Genomic DNA, 15676 nt, shown 5'->3' on the forward strand with positions numbered 1-15676 from the left:
TGCGTGACGCGGTTTACTTGCCTCAACTTCGTTAGTCTCCACGTGATTGGTTCTCTGTCATCTCCACTTTACTTTGTTTTTCTTCGGTTTTACATGTTCCTACTTTTTAGTGTCACGTGTTCTAGATGGCTAGTAACGTTCTGAATCTACAGCATATGCTATGATGTTTACTCTGGAGGGGACCGAGCTGGATAGCCTGATTTAGCTGAACCCGCGAGGCTGGTAAGGTGGGGCTCGTCAGCTGTGATGGTCTGCGCTTGCACTGTGCAGACGTCCCAGGCGAGTCCACGGCTCACGCGAAGCTCCTCCCCCCCGTGTCCCGCAGTTCGTGAAGGTGGTCAGGCACTTCGGTGAAGACGGCAGGAAGATGCAGCCAGACGAGTTCTTCGGCATCTTCGACCAGTTCCTGCAGGCCTTTGGCGAAGCTCGGCAGGAGAATGAGAACATACGGCGACGCAAGGAGGAGGAGGAGCGGCGTGCGCGCATGGAGACTCAGGTGCGCGCGCACACACAGCGAAATGGGTCACTTCCATGTTTTATAAATTGCTGAATAATATTGTGAAATATCTAAAACCAATCAGATGATTTAATGTGGCCACAAACAGTCACTCACCTGTTTTTGCTGTTAATTGCGCACTTCACCCAGTACCATGTGACTGAGAGCAATTAGTTTGCTTACTGCCAGTCTCCATTAGAAAAGCATTTTCCCTTAAAAGATGCGTCTGGATACCGAGCCAACGACGAGCTTGCTTTCCATAATTTTTGTTCAGTTGGGACTGATCATGCGTTCACCTTTTGCATAGTGCACGTTAAGCCCAACCCGCTCGACACCTGTGGCTTAACCTTGAGGCATAGACTGTTAACTATTAAAAAACGTTTAGAAGCCACGCCGGGCCTGTTGTGTGAACACTGTGCCCTGTCCGGGTGCTTGGCGCTTCAGCACGCTGCATCATGCTGCTCGTCTCCCTGTGCCACAGCTAAAGGAACAGAGGGAGCGGGAGAGGAAGGCCCGCAAGGCCCGGGAGAACGGGGAGGACCATGGCGGCGAGTTCGACGACCTGGTGTCGGCGCTGCGCTCCGGCGAGGTGTTCGACAAGGACCTGTCCAAGATGAAACGCAACCGCAAGCGCATCAACAGCCAAACCACGGACACGGGCCGGGAACGGCCCATCACCAAGCTCAACTTCTGAGCCTCGAGTCCGCTTCGGCCTGATCCCAGAGCTCGACCGCTGAGCCACGCGGTTCTGGGACTTCCCACTCCACCCAGGGCCCGTGCCCTCAGTCATGCTCTCCAAAACCATTCTCTTCCCAGACAGGACAATGCTGCCTCCCGGTGAGACCAAGTGGGAGAGCAGCCCTTACCTCCACAACGTACTGTACAGTGGACAAAGCATAAGTCAAGGGTGTATTGAAAGGACGGGTCATATAACAAGTCTCTGGAGGGAGTGTTTGCTCTCCCACTGACTCTGGAAACGAACGGCGACAGAGTGAAAGGAAGAGACCGGGCTTTTGAGACTATGGCTGCCAAAATAACCTCATTTAGCGGTTTGCGGATTTGGAGATGTTACCTTGGTCCTGGCGTGCCAAGACTAGCGACTCCAAACACAAAACGAAAACTAGGCAAATCTGGATTTGACCTGATCCAAAGCAGAGGTACACCGTCCTCCTACTGTCCTATCGCTCCATGCATCACAAGCAACCGACACCAAAGCACAATTTGCCTGTCCGCGTGTCCTAGACATGGCGTGCAGAATCACAGACTGCGAGCGGATTCACGCCATTCCATGCCGAGGATCCGTGCAGGCCGCCCTCCGCCAAGTTCCGTCCGAGCTAGGATCAGGGTCAGCCCTAGTCCGAAAGACGGCTAGCAACGTTCTAACCTGCTTCAGAATAAAACCAGCCCTATAAAGTTCCAACGCTTGTAAAGCAGCTCCACAAACACCCCCAACCCCATTTTGTTTTTGTCTTTTTCTTTTAAGGACCATTTTTATATAGAGTGCTTTTATTGAATATTAATTACAGTAACCAGGGTTATGGGTTGCTCATTTACAGCATTATACGGAATCGCGTCGGCTGTCCGACACATGCTAAAGTTTGAGTGCAGGCCCAAGCCCCGCCGTACGAGACACTGTGGGTGGCCAGCGGTGCAGACTCTGGGCATTTATGTTGCTGGGATGTTTTGTCAGGCCTGTGCCGTAACATGTTGACTGATTGAAAACGACTAACCGAACTGATGCAATACTTTCGCCTACAGCGCCTCGTTGCCGGATACGGTCCAACCTTCGTATCCAAGGTCTAGTTTTATGTTGTGACAAAGTTTCCTTTTGCAGTGTGGGATGCTTCCATTGGTCTTTTGTAATTTAAAAAAATGCCTTCCATTGTAAGATGGACCTAAAGGTGAATAAATTGGAGAAAATTCAAGTTATTTTCTGTTGTGATTTTTTTAACAAGGAGGCTTCTTAGTGACTTAAGGTATAACGGTAAATGGTGTGGCTTTGATGAGTCATAACTGAAGTGGACTGCCAAACAGTAAATATGCCAGTGGTATGAAAATGTGGGATTCGATTTAATTATGAGTTGATATTGCACCCTAGCGGTCAACTTGTGGAATTGTCAAACAAAAAAGTTGCTTACCAAACATTAAATCACTGTTAGACACAAAGAAAAAAAAAACAAACAACAAAAACCATCTGTTGGCCACTGAAGACGACCGCATTTTGACAACTGTAATGGCACTGCCTTTCAAAAAAATAAAAAATAAAATCACATTTCTGGCTGTATAATAGAAGCATAAATGTCTTGGTGGTTTCTGTATGTACCACCATTTGTATGTAGCACCATTCTTGCTGAAACCCTCAATCAAAGCTACAGCAACTATTAAGTCCAAAATACTTGATGAATGTGCAGTTGTAATTCTGTGAATGTGCAAATGTACTTTTCCTAACTAGTCACTTATTTAAATTGAACGAAATGTAATGTCTTTTATACTTGTTTTCTGCAAAAGACGGACTGACAAGAAGTAGTGAGTGGACTCCATCAGTTATGAGGACTGATGAAACATTAAAGTGCTCACTAGAGCAGACATTTCTCTGAAGCCTCTCCAGCCTGGTCTCGCGTTCAGACGAGGCCTAGCGCAGGAGGAAGCCGCTCTGAAGGGGGTCCTCGTCCTCCAGAGTGAAGCAGGCCACGCCGCTGTAGTGAGCATGCCCCGAGACCTCCACCACCACTGCCTGGAAGTCTCCACACGTGGTCTCCTTCAAACACAGGTGGGTCCACTTTGGTAAGGATTCGGCAAACACGTATATGGGTTAAACTGTGTTCACGCGTCCGGGCAGCCGTTACTCAAGAGGTGGGCTGTGTAAAATTGCGCAAAAAAATTAAATAAATAAATATATATATATATATGGTGGAGTTTTAAGTTGGGATTCAAACTTTGATGGTGGGCACCTGAACAGCTTTGCCTGTAAACATGGCCCCCGTGGTTCCGCTACAGAAGCTCCGTGTCTGGTTCAGTTGGATCAGACCCTTGTGGTACTGCAGCGCGATGCGGGCAGTCACACCTGACCCAGTGGGGCTCCTGTCCACCTGGAGACCAAAAAAAAAAAAAACGCCCCACACCCAAGATACTTGCTGTTGGCATGGCAACCTTCAAGTCAAGGTGACTAAATGGAATGGACATCTTAGAAAGCCTGAAATGGGATTTGGGTGGCATGTTTCAAATGTTGTTTTTTTGTAGATCAGATAAAGGTGAAGCTGTGCTAAAGCGAGTCTCACCTGAGCATCAGCGAACACACATACATTTGCTGTGGGCTCATCGGTGAAGGCGTCCTTGCCATCAGTGAGGATGGTGCCATAAAGGAAAGCCAGGTCTTCACTAACAGGATGGTGCAGCTTCACCTAGCAGAAGCAGTGGGTTACTGGATTTAGTGGAACACTGACGAGTGTGGAAGAATGGTACTCGGGCCTCTGGAACCGCTAACAGGTGCTGTACCTGAGATTTGACTGCCTTAGTCACGGCAATGGCCGCATCCACTAGATCTCTGGTTCTGGACTTGGTGACATCCAGACCGAACGTTCCAGCATTCACAAACGCATACAGAGCTCCCCCGTAGCTAATGTCCACTACGACGTCGCCACATCCAGGCACGGTGACTTTCACATCTACAAAGATCAGAGAGAATAACCTTTAAATGCAGGGTTGTGACTAACTACTGGAAAACACAAACAAGAATTAATAAGTGTGAGAGACTTAAAAGAAACTGAAAAGGTAAAAAAAATAAAGAAAGAAACATGGATGAGCCATTTGGTAAGTTTTGTCCTTCTCAACAATAAAATCAATATTTATGTAAAATACATCCTCAGGCACCCCTGTGCCTGGTTTGAGGTCTTTTCACCTGTTGCAAAAGCGAAAGCCGGGACACTATGGAATCGCACTGCTCCCGTTTTGCCGTTGGAATACTCCACAAACGCCTTGACCAAGCCGCACGGGCAGTGCATGTTTATCTGGGTTTCCGGTGAAGTGGGCGCCTTCACCAGCCCGTAGTCGACAGCGAAGCGGCCGAGCGCAATGACGCCGTGGCCGCACATCGTGCTGTAGCCCTCGTTGTGCATGAACAGGACCCCGAGGTGCGCGGCGGCCAGCTCGCTTTTCACCAGCACGGCCCCGTACATGTCCCCGTGGCCGCGCGGCTCCCGCATAACGACCTTGCGCAGGTGGTCGAGGTGTTCCCGTGCGTAACGTCGCTTGGCAAGCACGGTGTCCCCGGGAGCGTCCGGGTAGCCCCCGGTGATGATCCGCAGCGGCTCTCCCGCCGTGTGCATGTCCACCACGGACAGGACGGCGCCCGCGTGGGGTGGGAGCTTAGGACACTCCATGGCTCCTCTGCAATCGGTAAAGAGCAATGCCGTCATTGCGCATTCGCCAAAACAGTTTTACAGACGCTCCCTATCAGTTGGACACGGACAACTTTACTTCTTGGCCATTGCTTGCAAACAAGTCGCAGCACCAAACTTCAGAAGACAACGTTGTGGTTTACATAACGCATTTTAAATGAAAGCTGGAGGGGGAGACCCTACCGTTAGACGTGGAGATGTGTAGGGTGTTTAAAGCTGTAGAACACCAGCTAGAGCTGTTGCGACTTTCAACACCTTACTGAAAACTGACTTGCGTAATTACGACTTAACCGTAAAAGAAATTCGTTACTGCCGCCTGCCGTTCTGGATGTAAACCGAATAACATTAGCCTACTATGACCTCTAGTGGACATTGTAGGGACTACAGTTTGCCTTCCCCTGTCACCTCTCCATTAGTGCACGAATTGGTCACATTTTTTGGAGTCAAAATACTGTCAGATATAGAACAAATTGTACTGCATCCACTACTGCAATTAGGCTTTGTTTCTCTTTAGGCTTTATCTTCCTCGTGTCCTTGTTATGCATATATAAAGTTAGGAAAGCTTTTATTTTGCAGTGCTTAGATTGGAGATCCACCGCTTTTTTTTTCCCTGCACGGAGGACGTGTGTGAGTCCCGAGCAAGGTGCCGTGCCCGCGCGCACGGAGGGTGGAGTTGGACACGCGATCGTGCCCTCTGCGCTCGAGGCATCGCTGTCAGCCGCGAGGTTGCGCCCGTTTCAACCACACGCGTCTGTGCGGGAATTAGAAAAGAGTTTCCCAACAGTACCCAACAGCAACATTTCCCGTAAGTAAACTTTCCGAAAGTTTCAACCGCGCCTGTTTATTTTGGTAATGTGTATCGCCTTTGCCATTTGTTTTCTAAATATCAAGTTCTGATGAAGTCCAAGGTTGGAGAGTTTCGGGCAGGTTTCGGGAAGGCTTACAGACTTCTCCAGTAGCATTTCGGATTTTTAGTTCATTCGTGAATCAAACGCAGAAGTTTAGTCCTTGTGGGAAACTCCAGTACCCTGATCCCCGGCAGGTGTAGTGTGCGGAGTTGTTATCTCTGTAACGCTTCCTCACATTTCTCCGTGCAAAGTGACATTCTAGATGTTAGTGTTTATTACATGTATCAGTCTATGTGTAAACCCACGCAACTTCGCGCACACTTCGCATTAACGACTTTTTTTTTTTTTTTTCATTTCTTTTTTTCAGAAATGCGGGTAATTGTATGCGAGTGCGTGGCATGTAACCAAGCCCTGATAGACATGTTCAGTTCAGTGTTCATGCGCACGCTGTAGAACCGAGCAAGCAAGGTATAGGCGTTGTCATGTCAGAAATGATCTGCGTGAGCATATTCCTGTGCTTTTTTGGGCAAGATTTGGATTCATGCGCACAAGTGTTCTTCTCAGATCCCAAGTGTACACCATGAACAAGATGAACATGTCACTGGCTATTTAACTGCTCCATGGCATGTTTCAACAGTACTCATTAAGTCCTTGGAAAAACATCGAAGAATAAAACTATGCAGAGACTGAAGCGATTATGCAATCTAGCAGCTCTTCCATGTGCGTCTCTACAAGTTGAAGGTGTATAAACTAGGCCCGTGCTGGTCTCTTGAATGACAAATATGTTTCAGTTGAAGCATGAGAATCAGCCCTTGCAAAGCTTTGCTTAATCTTGCTTGACCAGAAACAACCTCTTATTAGCATTCCATACACTATTCTAATCATGCTATAGGGCATGTATACATGTACAGGCCACCAAAGTAGACGTACTGCAAGTGTCCATGTTTGAAGGACTGCTGTGAAGGTCCAGTACTGTATTTGGCATAAATTGGACATAAACACCTGGTAGGGTTTGTCTCCAGAGAGGAAATCAGGGCTGTTTTTATTGTATATAGGCAGGTGTGTGAAATAAAAACTGCAGTTGAATAAGAGTGTGGAAAGATGAACCTTCAAATATCCTTCAAATATCAACGACTCCATATGTCCTCACCAAGAGCAGTGGAATGGGATACACTTACACTCAGAGGCAGAATGAGTGACAGTGGTGAGATCATTGTAAGTTATGTTACCATGTTCCTATTGGGTCAGAAGAGTTCTAATGTACACTTGGGAGGCTGATAAAAGATTGGGAGAATAACGGAGCAGCTGACAGGGATCCGTGCCTCACTGCCTTTTACATGTTAATGATGCATTTATTACCTCTACAGATGGGGACTTAGTCTTGACCCCAAATTTGGTTGTAGGACCAAATTTAGTATCAATTCATATGGGTTTCCACCTTTGGAGAGCTTGGCAACTCTGTGCGACCTCTTTAAACACAGTCATAGAAGGTAGCAGTAGAGCTTAGGGATTTTCATTTGCCGTTCATGCATTCAAAGGGCAAACCAATACACTGGTAAAGGTGATTGAGATTCTTAACGAAACACACACGCACACACCACACACACACACATACAAATCCTATTTTCAGACCCCACAGATTCCTTACAGGTCTCTCTCTCTCTCTCTCTCTCTTTGAACCTTTTCTGTGTGTGTGTGGATATGAGTGCATGGAGTGTGGGTTATGGGGACTCAGTGTGTCCTAAAGTGTTTTTTCCCCTCTGAAGTCATGCTGTTGGCACAGCAAGCCTGGTGAAGCTAAAGCCCTCCACTAAACCTTTCCATAATGGTTTGGCAATGCCTGGCTTTTTAAATCCCAGACCACAGCAGGTGTTTGTGTGTGTGTGTGTGTGCGTGTGTGTGCGTGTGTGTGCGTGTGTGTGCGTGTGTGTGTGTGTGTGTGTGTGTGTGTGTGTGTGTGTGTGTGTGTGTAACAAGTCAATATTTTCTATTTCATTCAGATTTGTGTGACATTTTCAGTCTCTCGTTCCCTCTCACACACCACACACACACACATGCATGTTTGGGTGTTAGACAAATGGCTCACTCAGAATGTGTCTTACAGTGCATATCTAACAGCACTGATGTATGTAATGAACCGTATATTCAGTGTTTACTGAGATGTATGCATAATTATATTTAAGAGTCTGGGTTTCTGCTAACATTCTCTGGAAACATGCAGTAGGCTGAGGTTCTGGGTTGTACTAATCCTGGTACACTACTTGTATAGAATATATTAAGCTCATAAGCCTCTCTGGAGCCTGGCATCAGCCCCACACTGGCATCAACTTCTCACACACAATCACAACTGAAGTCCACTTAAATGCCAATCACAAAACTACTTAAGCCTTTCTCAGTAATGCAGCAATTACGACCACAGAGTTACTGAATTACATAAATTCGCAGCAGAAAGCCAATAGGATTTTTTGTGTGTCTGCTATTTCAAAAGCACCATGTAGAATGGGAACCGTTTCAGCAGCGGTTCTAATCTTTAACGAAAGCGACCTTCGCTTCGCCTGTTGCCTCGCTGCTCATGGTAGTCCTTCACATAGAACGAAATTTATACACTAAACAATCTGTGTAGCTGTTTAAGAATGTAAAGCATCTGGCCAAGCCTGTGAAAAAAGAACGAATGCTTTTATTATTGGCATTATTTTCCCATGAATGGGCCAAAAATGACGTTGAACTTTCTTTCATTTAGGTCTGAATAATGAGTAAATGCAGATCGCACTGCCAAATGGACAGTGACTTGATTTTCCATGATTTCTTCTAACTGATTTACTTTGAAGGCATCAATTACAGATTCAACTAAATATGCATTTTTCTATATATCTTAGTTTTTCACTGTTAGTACTGTTAGTATAATGATAGTCATATTAGCCTCTCATTGAGATCAGACCCTGTTTATGCAATGGCCAGTTATTAATGCCAGTGTAATCTCCACCGGCTCTTAGGGGACTTTCCTAATTCAGTGAGGAAGGGTAATTATTAAAAGAGCATGGAGGAGGGATACAACACACACACACATACACACACACACACACATTTGTCTTGTGTCATTTAGTCTTGTCCTCGAAGGACAATATTTTCAGGTTAGGTGTACATTTGGTAGCTCTGTAGGCTATGTCTGTTCTTCCATACAGCATACACATATGTACTCAGAGTTTATTTGGGTTCTCTCGATGATTCTTTGTCTTTTGTGTTGTCCTCACAGGATCTGGTTTAGCATGCTGCAGGGTCTCGCGGGCTGAGCGTCCCCGGCACGGAACGATGGCATCGGGGGGAGACCCCGACGCCCCCCCTGTTGGCGAGGAGCTCGCCCCACTGGCCATCGACGACATCCACACACTGCTGCAAGGTCAGCACCATCGTCCTTCCCGCTGTGAAGCAGGCTCAGATAAGGTCATGGTCAAGGTCAGAGCGGGCCGGTGAGACAGACCGGCTGTGCGTCTGTCTGCGGCCAAGACCAAAGGCTCCGGTAGAAGACGGTCGGGCCACGAGGCGAGATGGACGAGCTGCCTGAGCCTCCGTTTGCATGTGACAGGCGTGTGTTTGAAGGCAGACTGGGCCAGTGTCAGCGCTGGGTCTGCCTCTGGTACTTAGCCTAACCTATCCTCACCTTCTCACACAACCATGGGGATTGCCATGGCATTTGTGCTCAAAGGACTAGCCACTGACTCACAGTTGTGCAGCAAAAGCTGTGTGAAGAAGTGTGAAGGTGTGGCGTTAATCTGTGTGAGTTGTGTGTGTAACGCTGTCCTTTTCTAGTTAGATTTTACATGGCAACAATCTTGCCATTTCACCTAGATCTGTTTGTTTGATCCTGTTAGGAAAAATAGTCATGCCATTGCTGGCACACAATAAACATTGTTGCTTACGTAGCCGTAAAACACGGTGAAATGTTTAAACTTTAATCTTCTTTCTTCCAGACTGTGAGACTTTTTTCTCTCTGTCTCTCTTTCTCCAATTCCCTCTGTTGCTTTCTCTCTCTTGCATGCTCTCACTCACTCTCCCACTCTCTTTCTGATCTCTCTGTCCGTGAGAAATTCTCAAACTCCCCCTCGCTATTTTTAGCTGAGGAACAATTTAAGGTGTCACTTGACAGGGAAGTGGAACTGCAGACAGAGTTAAAGGTGTACGTAAGGCCCCAAGTATGACTGGGGTAAATGAACGAATGTAGGCCATGTGTCTGGAGTGAATCCGCTCATTTCCTAGTACAGCAAACAACATTTGTCATGTCACCGCATAAACAAGTTTCCATTCTTTAAAACATCCAACCACACAAACGGCACCAGTACAGGCACCGGTTTCCATTTTTCATTGTTTATGACCTTGGTTGTGCGGGGGTCACTTCAGTGTGTGACGCTGGCGTGTGTTCCTGTGTCACTGTCTGTTAGAGCCATCTGTGTGCAGTGGCCAGGCTCCAGACAGACATGCTCAGTGCCGTGTGGTTGCTAGACCTGGTTTGCTGTGACTACCTGCAGCTATGGGAGGAGGCTGGTCCCTGCTGAGTCATTGTTGTGAATGCAGTGACATCTTAAGTGATTATGTGTGTTCCGTGAGGCAATGTTTGTTCTTTCTTTAGCTCTTAGTGCTGTATACAAATAGCGTTCAAAGGCACAAATGCAAGCGTGATTGTAAATTTGGTTTATTTGCAGTTTATTGTCGTTCCGAGTTGAAAGGACAGCCCTATACTGTGGTGCTTCTCACTGTCTGCTTGAAATGGCTTAAAATAACACCTGTACACCCTGTGCAATAGTTTCTACCTGTGCCAGGGCCCGCCCACGTTGATAACCCATAATACAGGTGACAATGTGCTGAGTTCAACACGACCGCAATTCACATTGTTCTGTTTGTTTCCCTGAGAACTCATGAGCAAACACCCTGAACGTGTTGAGTGATTATGGGTAGGCATTTTACAGTTCACGCATGCAGTGCATCCATGTCAAATATTTAGGAATCAAACATAACCGATGAAAAATGTAATTCTTTTGCCTTTACTCAAAGAACTAACATATTTTGTGCACGAAAGAAGCCCACGGAAGATTTTGGCATGTTATTCTGTTATTTGGAAGTGACCTCGACGCGGATGAGTCAGGTCACTGATGTATCACTATGGCCCGCCATGCCTTTAAAGATGAGTCACCCTGTACGGTCAGATAGCATTAGCATCGCCTCAGGAGCCAAGAGTCCAGGTTGCCTTTAATAGCCACCCACCACCGCTTCCCTGGGATAGCAAGGGTTTCTCCGATTAAACACACACGTTACATGTAGGTTCCTAAGGGAAGCTGAGCTAGCTGGGGTTCTAGGAGAAGAAGTTATTTGCTGTTCAGATGTGGTGTGATGCCAGGAGAGAAGTTAACTCAAACTAAAACAACATTGGCAGAGATGCAGGAAAATGGCTGCATGCAACTGTGAAACCCAACTTAAGGTCGAACCCGTGTGCCGCTTACATGCTGGTAAATTGCGCCAGGTTTCCACAGCCATTTCAGTTCCAAGCTTAAATAGTCACCCTATGAGCGAGGCGTTGGGCGTTCGGAACTGGCAAACGACAAAAGCTCTGTTTTGGCAAGATATCTCCATATTTCTGCGTAGGTGTGTTCTTCCTTTAATGCCAGAGTAAAGCCTTCCTGGATTTAGAGAAACCTTACAGAAATAAACCAGTGCTTTCTGTGTCCACACTAATGCCCACCTGCCCTGTGCATTTCCCATGACTGACAGCGGCGTTCGTCCTCGCTGTGTGCGGTTCTAGCTCGCTTTCTTCTCTCTTTCGCAGTGGAACAGGAGCAAGTTCAGAAAAGGACGTTCACTAACTGGATGAATGCTCAGCTTTCCAAGGTAAACCTCGAAAATCTTTAAGCCCACATAAAGTTGACCTCATAAAATAAAACTAGAAACAACCTCCATTTACACTCTGTGCGGTCTTGCCGTGATGAACTGGTAGACATTGGTTTTGAAGATTTTTTTTTTATATAGTTGGAAGTTTTGCGTAGTTCTAGTAGCCAGGGATAAATTCTTAGAAATCTCCCTCACAGTCAGTGTACTTGGTATGTGTTTCATTTATTCTGTAACACACAGATTAGCATTCAGGTCACCTAGAGAGTAACTGATGGAGCATGAAACACAGTGATCCTGGTTGAAAAGGTGACTCGCTGTCTGTCTGCAGGTAAATGGCAGAGGGCTGGATTATTTATAGAGCCCCGTACCAGTGCACTTTAACAGGCTGCAACCTGAGCCTACAAGCTCCTCCACTGCAGCCAATTTCAGCTGACATGATGTACAGTAGTGACACTAGTTCAGTTTTGATCAATGAAGCAATGGAACTTTCTGTCCCAGTGACAGATGTTGCACTGTTTTTAACATTGAGATAGATCTGTAAAGTTCATTTACCTTATCTTGCAACAGAAACTCATCAATACTTAAAATCTGATTCTACATTATGCAATGTGTGTTTTCCAGAGGAGCTCTCCCTCCTTAGTGCAGGATCTGTTTGCAGATCTTCGTGACGGAGCTCGACTGTTGGATCTGCTGGAGGTCATGTGCGGCCAGAGCCTGGTCAGTGTCGAACCCCAGTAGAGTACGCTTAATACGAGATGAACTGAGCCCACGCCCTGAACATTCACTGCTCTGACTGAGCATTTGCCTTGTTGGTCTCCTCACAGAAACGGGAGAAAGGCCACGGAGTTTTCCAGCAGCGGGGAAATATTGAAAAAGCCTTGAACTTTTTAAAGAATAAATCGGTGAGGGCTTCGTATTCTCTCTCGTTGCATCCCGTTAATCTACTGTGTCACCTAATGCGTGTGGTATGTGATGTGAATTAGGTGACATGCCCCAGCGCTCCTGTTTATTGTATCTTCTTCGTAGATCAAGCTGGTAAACATCAACATACCTGACATTATAGAGGGGAAACCATCAATTATCCTGGGCCTGATATGGACCATTATCCTCCGCTGTCACGTAAGTACCACATCAGAGACAGACTCTGGATGCGTGTGAACACAGCACAGGCAGGTGTAGGCGTAATGGAGCCTCTTTTCATCTACATTGGCTTTAGGGTGTTTTCAAGTTTCCTCTGATACATCCAACCTCAGATTTCAAACACCTTTTCAGTAGTGGAGGTGTCATATCAGGCAATGACGTAGGTTGGAACTCCCTGTTGAAATGCATGTTTTCACCCCATCAAAGGGATTATTGTGATACATCCCTTCGAGTGAACTCTCAGTAGTTTGGGTCAAGGCACTTGGGATGAAACTGCAATTATTCTGTTCTAGCGTAAACGCGTTTTATACCAAACGGAATGTTTGCAAAATAAAGATCACGCTGCTCTCCGTCTAACTCAGTCTCATAACATCTGAACAAATATACTGTATAACACTCTCTCTGTGTTCCTTTGGTGACATCCAGAAGCATCATGCCAAATGTAAAGCTCTGTGCCTTCCCGCAGATAGAGGAGTTGGCCAGCACGCTCTCGTTCGCCTCCCGCTCTTCGTCTCTGGAGTCTCTGTCCAGCCAGGACTCGGCCCCGAGCACGTCCGTCCGAGGCAGCCCCGCGCCGTGCAGGGCGTCGCCCCTCCACAAACGCTTCCGACTGTCTGCTAAAAAGGCCCTTCTGCTGTGGGTGCGAGACCAGTGCAAGAAGTGGGTTTCAGACAGGCGATTATTCTCACATCGAAGGCATTCATGTTTAAAGCTGCAACATGTTTTGTGCCTCTTTGATGTCAGCGTTTTTTAACTTCTGTCTACTGTCCTCTCTTCATGGTCTCTCCCTTTTGTCTCGTTTTCCTGTAATCACCTCTGTTCCCCGGAACAGAGTGGGCTGCTCGGTCAGTGTGAAAGACTTCACGTCCAGCTGGAGGAGCGGCGTGGCGTTCCAGGCCATCCTCTGCTCCCTGAGGCCAGACCTGGTGGACCTCTCCCTAGCCGAGGCCCGGAGCAACCTGCAGAACCTGGAGGAGGCTTTCCGCATTGCCCAGCAAGAGCTGGGCATACCCCGGCTGCTTGAACCTGAGGGTGGGCAGGCCGTGTCAAACCGTCCACCCAGTTTTCGTTCGCGTTTTTATAAAATGGCGTTACAGTCTGTTTGTGTGCATTCCCAGATGTTGATGTCACTGATCCAGATGAGAAGTCCATCATGACCTATGTAGCCCAGTTCCTGCAGTATTCCAATGACATGCCCTCAGTAGAGGAGGAGCTGGAGGTGAGAGTTTAGGCAGGCTCAGTCCTAGGCACAGTTTAACCTGAGACGAGGCTTAAACTGCGTCTGTTAAACTGCTAAGTCTGTCTTAACTTACATTAGCTCAACTTTGTGCTTCACCACGTAGATTTCTGTTCTTACTTCCTCTTTCCCTCTCACCTATACAAAGCTGTCAGTTTCTTTGACTTTCCTGTTCTTTTTTACTCTCCCCCTCTTCCTTTCGCTTGCGTGCCTTGAGCCGTGCCTTTCGTGTCTATTTCTGGTTCTTTGGGCTCACCCATCCTGTTGTCTGCGGGGGTGTAGCTGCAGTCACTGCTCTCTCCCACGCGCCTCTCTTCCGTCAACCTCCACGCCCAGTTCACACCTGCGGTGCTGGCTTCCCCATTGCACGAGGTACACACACAGTCCTGCTTCTGTCACATAGGGCTTTCCACAGTCAATCCTCATCACATCCGCCAATTCGAGCGATCCGTTTCGATTTTTTGCCCCACGTGCACCTAGGCGTCGCCCGCCCAGAAGATGCGAGAGATGACTCGCTGGCTCGAGCGAGCCCACGAGGAGTTGGTGGACGTGTGGTCCTCCACGGAGGCGGAGGGATACGCTGCCAAGTATCAGGTAAGACAGACAGGTGCCGGGCCTCGCTGCCCTCCAAATCCGTCACGTCTCTGCGCCTAATGGGGCCGCGGGTGCCTGGATGTGTCGTAGGCGTTCCAGGCCTTTGCAGGGTCCTTGGGTGAGTGGCGGCGTCCGGCGTTGTCCATGCTGAGTGCGATGAAGCGCTGTACCAACCTGAGTGAGGAGCAACTCGCTCTCAGGAAGGCATGGGACGCTGTGGAAGAAAGGGTGAGTTCTCGTGTGTGTGTTCAAGAAAAGGAGGAAATGTTAATGAAGCAGAGGTGAATAAATGTTGCGTTTTCCTCTGCAGCTGCAGTGCTACACGGCTGATCTGGATGCGGCTCTCCCTGCTCCTCTGCGCACGCCGGTCCGGTGGCTTCAACGCATGGAAGCGCTGCTGCACGAGGGGCAGGTCGACGTCGGAGACCACGCCGGCGCGGCCAGAGACACCAGATGCAAGCAGGAGAGGCTGAAGGTTCGCACGGCCGCCACCTCAGACATGCCCTTGGGGCTTTGGCACCTTTGCGCAATTTGTTGCAATATTTCACCGTTTCCTTCAGGTCCTGCTGGAGGACGCAAGCGGCCATTTGGACACGCTTCGTCTGTTCCACGGCACAGCAGAGGACGGCTCCTCCCAAGTTCCAGTGGGGAAACTCAATGAGCTCAAGAGTCGGTGGGCCTGGCATTTCTGCCTCTCAGCCAGATCCTTGTGACTGTGTTTGCCTTTTTTTCATATACTCAAAGGAACTACGATTCCCTTTAGTTTCAACAGTGCCAGAGTGACTGCGGAGTACTACGGAATGAAGCTGGAATACCAGGAACAGTGGTATCATGTCTGTGATCTCCTGGATCATCTGAAGAGCAAGCTGAGCACTTGGGAAGGGCCCTGCGGCTCTCAGGAGTCCGTCCTCACTCTACTGCAGGACTGGGATGTAGGTCGCATATATAAGTCGTGCTCTCTGCTTTTTGATATTACGATGAAGGCTTTGACATTTTGCTTGAGATAAAGAATCAAGACGTATGCGAGACCTCTTAAACTAGGACTGGATGCGTAATTAGGTGCATTGGTGGTATTTTCCTTGTATTT

General features: G+C 47.7%; 3 protein-coding genes across 11 annotated transcripts in view; 2 read left to right on the top strand and 1 right to left on the bottom strand.

Moving 5' to 3' along the window:
* The window catches only part of daam1b (dishevelled associated activator of morphogenesis 1b), a 51201-nt gene extending 48780 nt beyond the window's left edge, over nucleotides 1–2421 (top strand). For all 7 annotated transcript variants that reach the window (XM_035524228.2, XM_081717529.1, XM_081717527.1 and 4 more), the window contains 2 exons: nucleotides 326–496; nucleotides 978–2421. In XM_035524228.2, the coding sequence (XP_035380121.2) occupies nucleotides 326–496; nucleotides 978–1190 (384 nt within the window). In that variant the 3' untranslated portion in view covers nucleotides 1191–2421. The remainder of the gene's footprint in view (nucleotides 1–325; nucleotides 497–977) is intronic.
* A 124-nt stretch (nucleotides 2422–2545) lies between these two features.
* l3hypdh (trans-L-3-hydroxyproline dehydratase) lies at nucleotides 2546–5177 on the bottom strand. 3 transcript variants are annotated; one of them, XM_026996993.3, is made up of 6 exons: nucleotides 5077–5177; nucleotides 4395–4882; nucleotides 3992–4161; nucleotides 3775–3897; nucleotides 3448–3585; nucleotides 2546–3254 (listed from the first exon to the last, which is right to left on the bottom strand). In XM_026996993.3, the coding sequence occupies exons 2-6, from the start codon at nucleotides 4873–4875 to the stop codon at nucleotides 3129–3131; spliced, it is 1038 nt and encodes a 345-aa protein (XP_026852794.1). In that variant the 5' UTR covers nucleotides 4876–4882; nucleotides 5077–5177; the 3' UTR covers nucleotides 2546–3128. The 3 variants fall into 3 exon arrangements, with proteins under 3 accessions (XP_026852794.1, XP_026852731.2, XP_035380122.1); XM_026996930.3 differs by having other exon boundaries at nucleotides 4395–5166; XM_035524229.2 differs by lacking the exon at nucleotides 2546–3254 and adding an exon at nucleotides 3255–3354 and having other exon boundaries at nucleotides 4395–5167.
* Nucleotides 5178–5581: 404 nt separating this feature from the next.
* LOC113569314 (uncharacterized) overlaps nucleotides 5582–15676 on the top strand; it is a 64427-nt gene continuing 54332 nt past the window's right edge. Inside the window, exons 1-15 of the mRNA XM_081717329.1 lie at nucleotides 5582–5698; nucleotides 8995–9138; nucleotides 11557–11618; nucleotides 12240–12335; nucleotides 12443–12520; nucleotides 12645–12737; nucleotides 13225–13418; nucleotides 13591–13790; nucleotides 13877–13977; nucleotides 14278–14367; nucleotides 14476–14589; nucleotides 14680–14817; nucleotides 14900–15064; nucleotides 15150–15262; nucleotides 15353–15521. Coding sequence (XP_081573455.1) covers nucleotides 9051–9138; nucleotides 11557–11618; nucleotides 12240–12335; nucleotides 12443–12520; nucleotides 12645–12737; nucleotides 13225–13418; nucleotides 13591–13790; nucleotides 13877–13977; nucleotides 14278–14367; nucleotides 14476–14589; nucleotides 14680–14817; nucleotides 14900–15064; nucleotides 15150–15262; nucleotides 15353–15521 — 1701 coding nt within the window. The 5' untranslated portion in view covers nucleotides 5582–5698; nucleotides 8995–9050. The remainder of the gene's footprint in view (nucleotides 5699–8994; nucleotides 9139–11556; nucleotides 11619–12239; nucleotides 12336–12442; nucleotides 12521–12644; nucleotides 12738–13224; nucleotides 13419–13590; nucleotides 13791–13876; nucleotides 13978–14277; nucleotides 14368–14475; nucleotides 14590–14679; nucleotides 14818–14899; nucleotides 15065–15149; nucleotides 15263–15352; nucleotides 15522–15676) is intronic.

This window comes from Electrophorus electricus, chromosome 7 (genome assembly GCF_041902795.1).
Source record: "Electrophorus electricus isolate QZ-2024a chromosome 7, ASM4190279v1, whole genome shotgun sequence".
Classification (NCBI taxonomy): domain Eukaryota; kingdom Metazoa; phylum Chordata; class Actinopteri; order Gymnotiformes; family Gymnotidae; genus Electrophorus; species Electrophorus electricus.